Source organism: Thunnus albacares, chromosome 12 (genome assembly GCF_914725855.1).
Source record: "Thunnus albacares chromosome 12, fThuAlb1.1, whole genome shotgun sequence".
NCBI classification, from domain to species: Eukaryota; Metazoa; Chordata; class Actinopteri; order Scombriformes; family Scombridae; genus Thunnus; species Thunnus albacares.
The window spans coordinates 9,263,466-9,272,957 of record NC_058117.1 but is presented as its reverse complement, the minus strand read 5'-3'; the positions used below and the strand labels follow the sequence as shown (position 1 = coordinate 9,272,957).

At 38.9% G+C, this 9,492-nt stretch overlaps 2 protein-coding genes across 2 annotated transcripts; one reads left to right on the top strand and one right to left on the bottom strand.

Moving 5' to 3' along the window:
- The first annotated feature begins 3,681 nt into the window (after window positions 1-3,681).
- On the top strand, window positions 3,682-6,601 carry LOC122994159 (leucine-rich repeat-containing protein 19-like). The gene is made up of 3 exons (XM_044368707.1): window positions 3,682-3,789; window positions 4,994-5,162; window positions 5,348-6,601. The coding sequence occupies exons 2-3, from the start codon at window positions 5,003-5,005 to the stop codon at window positions 5,722-5,724; spliced, it is 537 nt and encodes a 178-aa protein (XP_044224642.1). The 5' UTR covers window positions 3,682-3,789; window positions 4,994-5,002; the 3' UTR covers window positions 5,725-6,601.
- A 61-nt stretch (window positions 6,602-6,662) lies between these two features.
- Window positions 6,663-8,377, bottom strand: LOC122994183 (transmembrane protein 125-like). Its single transcript, XM_044368739.1, has 2 exons — window positions 8,001-8,377; window positions 6,663-7,824 (listed from the first exon to the last, which is right to left on the bottom strand). The coding sequence occupies exon 2, from the start codon at window positions 7,784-7,786 to the stop codon at window positions 7,070-7,072; it is 717 nt and encodes a 238-aa protein (XP_044224674.1). The 5' UTR covers window positions 7,787-7,824; window positions 8,001-8,377; the 3' UTR covers window positions 6,663-7,069.
- Between the last annotated feature and the right edge of the window lie 1,115 nt (window positions 8,378-9,492).

The following is a 9,492-nucleotide window of genomic DNA, read 5'->3' as shown; positions in this document are numbered from 1 at the left end:
TAATATAAGGAAAGAGCAGGAGATTAAACGTGCCTCTCATTCTTCTTCTTCTTCTTCTTCTTCTTCTTATTTCACATCAAAACACATAGTAAATGGCGGTATGTCACCGTACTTAAATGTTACAATGGCCCTTTAGCTTTTGTCAGAAGAGCTCTGATTGTTTTACAGTGTTACTGTAGATAAAAATGGCATCACAAGAGCTGCATTTCAGTGAACTCACTAACACACTATGCTCTGTGTCTAATGGATGGTCAGTTCCTTCTCAAAACTTTCAAGTGCCCTTGTTTTTGTATGTCAGAATAGTAGCTTAAGTATATATAACCTCATGCAAAATGTCATGCTGTGATCACATTTCGCTTGTGTAACTGTTGTATGGAAAATGACCTCAATATCTTATTTTAACAGCACTTGTGTCACTTGTGTTAACAGCATTATTTTCACTACTAAATTGTGCCATGAAAAGAACACAAAAAAGTAAAATAGAAAGCCTCATTCATCAATATGTTCATAAATGTGTGTTTACATGTTTTGTGAAATGTTTGGAGGGATAAACTCTTTTGTTGTATCGGCACAGACTGTATGTTGATGAATACCATTTGTAACTGTCAGGAAAAAGGAAATAGAAAGGATTGTGTTTTTTTGAGAGCCCATGTATGAGCCCAGCAATCTAACAGTCATGCATATTTCAAAGAATGAAAGAGGAAAGCAAGACTAAGGGTTTGCTTTATTTTCATATGATGTCCTTCGTTGATGGCGGTGCTTCTCAGATGCAACCATGAATGTACAAAGTGATTTATTTACACAGTTCTTGAGCATCAAGAGCATCACTAAAAGATGAATCACAAGACACAACATGATTATTATGCAGTGATGCTGACATTTCAGTCACACAGGCTATACTGCCCAGATTGCATGTGCTGGAAAAGCAACAAATAAGTAAACAGCTCATATGATTTTCTATGTGAAGTGCTGTGAAATCATCATAGCAGCATTTTGATGCACTTAAAGGTATTTGTTATCTACAGAAGACCAACATGCAAAACTGAGTGATTATTTCTCTATCATTACATACTACATAAAGGAAAGGATAGTTTAGTTATCTGTGAAAGTGAGCCACAAATTTTAGCTGATTGTGGTAACAACACACAATTCAAGGAATTTCATATCTCTTTTCATTCTTAATCAATTTATCTTAAAATAAATCTGATGTTAGTTCCAGGAGGGCACGGCACTTTTAAGCACAAATAGTTTGAGAGAAACTGTTAAATGAGCAATTTGGATAATGAAGGGCTTTTCATGTCTCCCTTTTTCTTTGCTATAAAGTCACTATATCAGTTTAGGAGTTTAAGAGAAAAAGATTAGATGGGTCAGTGAGACTTAAAGTCAGGCAGTTCAAATCTTCCACTGCTTTTGGATTCTTAATCTTTCTCTGCAGTGAGACACTTCTTGGAGAGAACACCGATGCTAATGAAACAGCTTTCATTATCGTAATGACAAATGTAGTCACGTTGACCTTTTTTTCCCTTGGGTCAAAGATAAATGAAATAAGCCAGTACCTCCTCCCTCACTGATGTGATTTTGCACATGTGATTATATGCAGACATTTTTCTCAGTTCCAGCTCTGACAATGAGCATAATGAGACAAACTATTATGAATCAAAATCGGATGGATTTTCTCTCTCAGTCTAACAGCACTCTGATCTGCACATTGAGAGAGAAATGTATTATTGGAACAGAGAACATCTTGACTTGTAGAGCATCCATTAGGAGCTATTGTGCTTCAAACTACACGCATGTCACTGTATTAATAAGCTACATAGATGTATTAATGTGCCTTCTCTGCTTTGAAATATGGAGATGGAAATTTGCACAGCAAACTGTGCAAAATGCACAGCATGTCTATAGCAGAATGAAGCTCTTTAGATGATTGTTCTATTTCTAGATTGAAGGTCAAGAGTAAAGATTGCAGATAAAAGGCTTGAACAACGTCCAGAGCCTGTAAGCAAAAACTAGACCATCCATCACTGACACATATCACAGCAGGAGGCAGATTGCAGAGAGTGTTTTGTGGTGAATAGATGTATATTTGGCAGTTAATTATTTCAAAAAGGCATCTGATTCAGCATCGGGTCTTTTTTAAACAGGTGAAAGAATGTGTTCACCTATTTCCAATGCAAATCCATCCATATCATAGATCATATAAATATGATTTGAATATAGATACAAATAAGATTTATAATAATAAAATATAATATGATCCAATGCATTTGAAAATAATTAATATCACGACACACTAGCAAACATGTACTTGAAAAAGAAAAATAATTCATATTGGAGAGAACGAATTAAAGACAGTTAGAACCTTATTCATCTCACTGGAAAGTATGTAACTCTAAAGTGAATGGGCTGTGACAAATTGATTTCATTTTCTTTTTAACAAGGACTAGATGAAATTTGAAGGACTGGTGCAAGAGGTATTAAAACATTAACATGTAATGCTTCACTGCTATTCTTCTTATGTCTGCTTAAGATAATAGTAAGCTGGGAAATAATGAGAGTGAACAGAATTGATTAAAAAGAGAAAAAAGTTTCACATAGAAAATCGTTCACTCCAGATGAAGAGACTTCACACTTAAAGCTGCTGTACAGGAATACACCAATGCCAATGTAAGAGATTAATGTAACTTTGAAGTAATTTGGTTCATTGGCAATGAAGCAGTGACTTTCCCAATGCAAAAAAAAATATTTCCAGTCTAGGAGGTTAAAATGGATTCATTCTTATATCACTGTCATTTTAAAAGAAAAGTGAAAAAACTTTACAGGTGACTCATGACTTTAAATAAAGAGGATTTCTGGTGATCTTTTGCGAAATGTGTCTCTCTTCTTGGTGATAAAAAGTGCAGAGTGTTTAGTGAGGCACTGAGACATGACAATCTCTGAGTCAAATGTCAGAGTCCTTGAGACACTTTATGCTCTTTTAAAGACACATTATCTCCTCCCACAGGCGAGATGAGAGATGATGGTTGAAAGTGCATTAATAATGAGACAGCCTGTCATAATTTCACATTGCCCTCCTCACCGCACTATCTATTAGAGACCTGATGATGCAGTGGGAAGTGATTCAAGAATAAAAAAGAAAAACACTATTTTCATGACAGTGGAATCCAGACTTTTTACCTCACTGATTGTGTGTATAATCCAAAAACAAACTGACACAGATGCTCTCCATTAGCTATACAACAAGACTTCTTGCTGCAGCGCTTTTGTTTTACACACGTCTAATGTGATTACAGTGCCACTACCTGGTCTCAGAGCACAGATGCAACTATCGTGACAATCCATGTATCCAAAGGCTCCTTGCTTCCTGTCACTGAATGTTAAATTACTCCCTCTGATGGTTGATGATTGATTATTGACCTCTATTTTAAAAGAGTAAACTATTTTCTTTTCTTTCATTTCAAGTAATAGTCATAATAAAATTATTTATTTATTTATTTTACAGATTCTTAAAGACAGAGAGAGGTATTACTGGTCACACCTGCTTAAAATAGGGAGTAGAAAAGGAATTTAAGAGTCGAAACAATCAACAAACCAAATCAAGTTATTCATTAACATCTCTGTCTTAAGGGCATGGCGCAGGAAGGGGAACATTATGGCATGTCCTGCAACCTTTGCCCAGTAAGTCTCTTTATATTTTCAGAAGGAGCTGAAGAGGAAGACAAAAACACCAGTTAACAATCAAGACTCGGAGACAAACACCTGCTCTGTCAGTAATCTTATTTGTAAAAGGTAAGTCATTTTAGATGTTTTGTATTGTGTCAGAATACAATAGGTTGAGTGTCTGGGTAATGTAGATGAGACTATATTCAGTCTGTGGTAGTCATATGACTTATGACTGAGACACAGCTACTGTGTAATGGTCTGTATCAGCAGATAAACTTTTACCTACATTACCTATGTACAGCTGTCTCAAATTGTGCATATTACTTACTTAATATTACTGACTCAAAAACATATGCAGCCAAAACATACAGTGTATAGCAGTGGATATACTGTTAATCTGCTACTTGGATTAAGGATTATGGTCTGTAGAGTGTATTATTTGCTATGTTTAAAGTTAATAAGTGAGCAGTTCAAGACTATAATCATGACATTTCTCAAGACCTGGTGAGCCAGCTCTCTCACATCATGTGACAGTTTATATAAATAAAAAAGAGGACAATCTAACTACAAAATGTGTGCTATTATTTTTCAAATTCAAGACAAAAGATTTGCTTTTGTAATAAATCTTTTCCGGCAACAAGAGACATGTTTGTGAATTTTTCCACTTGTAACATGGAATATAAATTATTATCACCTGAAGCTTGAGCTTGCTACTATGTGCTCTGGAAGAGGGTTATGGTTTGAGGGCCGTGTTGCCCCCAAAAGGGGTCATGATCACTAACAATACTGATGACGATGATGATGATCATTTATGTAAATCAGATTGATAACTAAAGCAATCAAATGTCAGTTGACCAATCAAATTTCAACAAGCTTTTTGATGATGTTAACACTATGATTTTCCAGTGTTGATCCTAAGCTTATTAATAGTTATGCTAAGTATGTGTCCAGGTGTCTAATTGGCCATACATTAAAAGATGTATTCACATTTGTCTGTCATAAAACAATACTGCCAATCCAATATGTGTATTTAAAGAGTTATTGGCTACTGTAATTGATCCTCCTTTCCATAATTTCTATGAAAAGATCCCTTCCTTAATGGGATTCCAATATAAGAGATGGGGGACAAAAATCCCAGTCATCCCTCTGTGTATAAATATATTCAAAAGTTCAGCTAAAGCTTCTTTTTTATGTAAATTTGCTCTCTTTGTGGTTCTCCGGACTGCATGTCCTTGCTAAGCTGTCATGGTGGGATAATAACAAAAAGAGGACTTTTCGTAGGTCAAACTAATTTAAATATTGTTTTGTGCCTGTTTAAATCTTCCTACAGGACGCAGAGATGGGTTGGTGGAGCTTCAGAATCATTGTGGTGCTTTTCTTTTGTGAAGCTTTTATCATAAAAGCACATTCTGTTTCTGTATTGGATCTTGAGGGTCACAAAGGCTCTCAAAGACATCTGATGGAAGAAGAAGATCACTCCAACAGTACCAAAATTCAAAGTGAGTAACAAAAATCCGCTGCGTATTATACCATCATCTGACTATTTACAACCAGGTGTGTTTGAGGAACTTTGGACTCTATAACATCTCGTCTACAGGAAGCAATTTGAATGCACTGCTGTTGACCTCTCTGTCTTTATAGTTACATGTAGATGCAAAACATTTTGTTCCTTTTGTCTTCCCAGGGGAAGCTGATCCACAAGACAACCCAAAGCGACTGGACTGGTCCTATCTGGCTGCTGGACTGGGCACAGTCCTCACCATATCACTCCTCATTGTGATGGCTGTCAAGTTTCGTCTCTTCCATCGTTTCCTGGCCAGTTACAGACACTCTCTGCTCCAAGAGGCCGACGGGGTCAGCCAGTATGGCCAAGATGAGTCCTTCCCTAGCAGCGTGTCAGGCAGGATGGGAATGGGTAGAGGGCTGGATGATGATGATGATGGCTTCATTGAGGATAACTACATCACGACCAATGACAGACACATGGCAGAGAGAGAAAGAGAGGAGGGAGAGGAGGGGATGGGGGACAGTGATGATGATCTTCAGTTCACCATAGGGTGAGATAGATAAAATAAAAGGGGAGACAGCTGGTTTACAACTTAAATTAAATTGCATTATAGAGAAATCTATCTAAAGCAGTGGTTCCCAGCCTTTTTGGCTAATCAAAGTTTAGATAAAAGTCAGGAAAAAAAGGAACTATTTATCCAGTAGAAATTTGTCATTTCTCCTTTCTTTTAATCATCTCTCAACCCCTCAGATTCTTGTGTCCCGTTGGGGGGTCCCAGTCTGGTTGGGAACCACTGGTATAACAGTAGATGTACAGTATGGCAAAGATAAAAACTTGAATGAGCCACAGTTGCTTAAAATATCACATGATATGAAGTTGTAAAGATTGGACATCTCCAAAATGAAGTTTTATTTGATAATGATAATGAAAGTTAACAAACAGAGAGAAAAAAAAATTAAAATATTACTGTTTGTCATTGAGTTCATGAGCACAAAGAGCACTACTGATTAATGCTGAATTTTGTAATATTTCCAGCTAATAAATTTTGTGTATATATCCATCTGTAAGTAAGAGTCCGGTGAAACTCTCAAATTGGCATATTTACTGAGCGTGACAATTCTTTCAATACTAATAATAAGAAATGTTGATCTCATTTGTTTCTTGTTGTTTGTTGTTTCCATGCTAATTCCTCATCACTGTGAATGATATATGCACTTTCATGTTATCTGGTTGATAAATTACATTTTGTCTGTGAATCAACCACAAAGAGGTGAAACAACTTGACACTCCCATCATCTTTGTTGTAATCTGAGCCTGCAGAAAGTTACAGATTTTAGTTTGTTAATGTCCAACATGTGATATTTTGATTGTTGTGCGAGAGGCAGGAACTTGAGTGCAATCATGTAAAATAAAAAAAAGTGTTTTAATACATTGAATTTGTTCTCATTGGAATTCCATGTTCATTCATTCTTTGCCAGTTGTAGTCTTTGAGTTCGTGCCATGAACACACAAAGGATTTAGTGTGAACACTTACTGAGTCTTTATTTTCAAGCTTAATAATGGTGCATTTAGACAGTAAAAACATGCAATACATGTGCTTATCAGTACATTGATCCATTATTGACAGCAACCTGCACAGCGGTGTGTTTTTTTGGTACCAATTATGTGCAGGTGTTCTTTTGATGATGTTCAGCAGTAGTCCATTTTATTCTAATGGCAAAACAATAACTGGATAAATACCACAAGAGCTGTGAAGTCTTAAATGGGCAATCTCATCTCCTTTGTTGTTTCTATCTTCATTTCCCTTTCACTTGTGTCTGCTTTACAAATTTAATTTAATCTTCCTTTCACAGACTTTGATTTTTTTCCCCGCTGAGTGTTTTTGCCAGTTTAGCCCATTCAGATCAGGCTGGTCCTGCTGGAGGATGTCTCTCTCCTGGTCTGGCTCATCTGTCCCCCTGAGACACTGAACACCCTGACAGCTTGAGTCCCCGGCCTCCTCGCTCTGCTCACTCTCATCATCCTCCTCCTCCTCCTCTGCTCTCTTCTCCTCTTCAGGTAGACCAGCACATTATAGCCCACTACTGCTAGAGCCATGCCCAGCCCAGCAGCCATCAGCACCAGACCAGACACCAACATTTCCCTGCTGTCATAACCTTGGCTGCCAATCGTGGCCACACAGAGCAGCACTGTCCCACAGAGCATCACTGCCAGCCCCACAGCTAGGATCAGCGCCGGGTCAGCCTGCCCACCGCTCTTCAGCTGGTCGATCCGACGCCGGCTGCGCACACAGTTCATATCCTGGATGGCAGAGCTGAGGAGCTGCTTGAGCAGAACAGCCAGGGCCAAGAGGCACAGGGTGGTGCCCACCCCAAGACGCCACTCCCCGGACAGGCTGGTGGTAGTGGAGAGGAGGCCCACGCCGCCAAGGCCCAGCCCTAGTATGAGAGCGACTGAAGCACAGTAACACAGCAGGGAGTGGCGTGGCTCTCTGAACCACAACAGCTCCACCTGATCCTCCAGGACACGCCGCTGGATCAGGGTGGGGTCCAGGTGGAGCTCTGGGGGATAACGGATGGTATGGCGTGGCTGATAGAAGGCCTGCATCTCAGGCATGATGGTGGTCACAACTCAGCCATCCAAAAACCAGACACCTTGTAACATTGTGCAGAATTTGGGTTGATGATCAGAATACAACATAACAAACAGAATGGTCTTAAAAACATTTCAACAGTTAGTTTTCTTTTTACCACATCTATATATGTATTATCGGCTGAAAGAGAGGAGTATCATGTGCATTATCTCGACTGATGTGAGAACATTTACTCACCTGATGTTAGATGAGTGTTATGTGTTGCTGTCCATCCATCTGCGTCCCATCAGATAACCTTGGTCATAGCATTACAACAGTTAGTTTGGAGGATCCTACAGTTGTTTGGTCTTGTTGTTTCATTCTTTAGAGGAGATGCTCTCCTTCTGAGTCATGTGTGAAAGTAATCCAACTTCAACGATTTTTTTTTCAGTTGCTTGAGGAATTAATTTGAACTGCAGAGGCTGGTTTCAAAGATGAAACTCGATGTAGATGGTAGACAAATCCTGATTTCAAGCTGAAGGTAGTAAAGCAGCAATGACCCAACAGTACAAAAGTAGGAACTCCCACAACTTATTACAAGTAGAGAACTGAGAATGATGCTGACATGGACATGACCCCAGTGCCAGGCGCAACAGCTGACCCCGACCCTCCCCCTGCCCCCACCACCCCCTTCTCTCATCACACGGGAACACCATCTTGTCTGGTTAAGTGGGAAAAAGACGGGTCACAATAGCAGTGTTGGATCATGGTTTGAAAGAAGATTGGCAACATTGTCTACCGTGCTCACACACAGACAATGGGCTGCCCGATGAACACAATGACTGTGCTGCAGAAGGCGGGTGGTGGTGTGTGTGAGTCGAGGAGGGTTGTTGCATTGCTGTTGTGGAGGGCTGAGTGATGTCAGTGTGTACTGATAATGGTGTTTCTGTGATCCAAAGGATAGCGTCACTCACACACTAAGCTGACCTCTTAGATTGGCCACAGTGAACGCTGCCTCTCCTCAGAGGGATTCTTACTGACCTGTGCCTGCTGATCTGTGACTGTAATATACCTGCCAACACTGAAAATATTTCTTTAAAAGATTTTGCCTTGAATTTAAGGGAAAAGTTCAACACTTTGGAAAATATACTCATTATCTTTCTTTCTTTCTTGCAGAGAGTTACATGAGATACCACTCTCATGCCTGTACGATATGAAACTACAGCCAGGAGATGATTAGCTAAGCATAGAATAAAGACTGAATGCTGGGAGAAACAGCTATCATGGCTCTGTCCAAAGGTCTTACTGGGAAATTCTGGGAAATAGTCAGTTCCACACCTCCCCAGAAAACCACAACATTTAATTTTTACACTTCTGTTTCTGTATTTTATACTTTTGTTTTGGCAAATGAGATATAATGTGTTTATTAGTGAGCTTTAGAGGTGCTGGTAGTGAATATTTTTTAACTTTGGACAGAGCTAGGCTAGCTGTTTTCCTGTGGTCAGTCTTAATGCTAAGTTAAGCTAGCCATCTCCTGTCTCCTGTTACATACTGATGCAGATATGAGAGTATTAATCTTCTCATTTACTAAAAACAGATAAGCATATGTCCCCAAAATGTAAAACAGTTCCTTTAATAACATGACTTAATCTACCTGCTGTATTTACATTTCTTCCCCAGAATCTTGGCACTTAAGAAGCCAAATTTCAGTACACTTGTGTTTTGGTTTGTTGCTAATCAATCATCTTGG

Excerpts from the sequence above, each read along its gene's own strand:
- LOC122994159 (XM_044368707.1), top strand. The coding sequence starts at position 5,003 with ATGGGTTGGTGGAGCTTCAGAATCATTGTGGTGCTTTTCTTTTGTGAA. Across the intron at positions 5,163-5,347 it reads CAACAGTACCAAAATTCAAA|GGGAAGCTGATCCACAAGAC; the intron begins GTGAGTAACAAA and ends TTGTCTTCCCAG.
- LOC122994183 (XM_044368739.1), bottom strand. The coding sequence starts at position 7,786 with ATGCCTGAGATGCAGGCCTTCTATCAGCCACGCCATACCATCCGTTAT.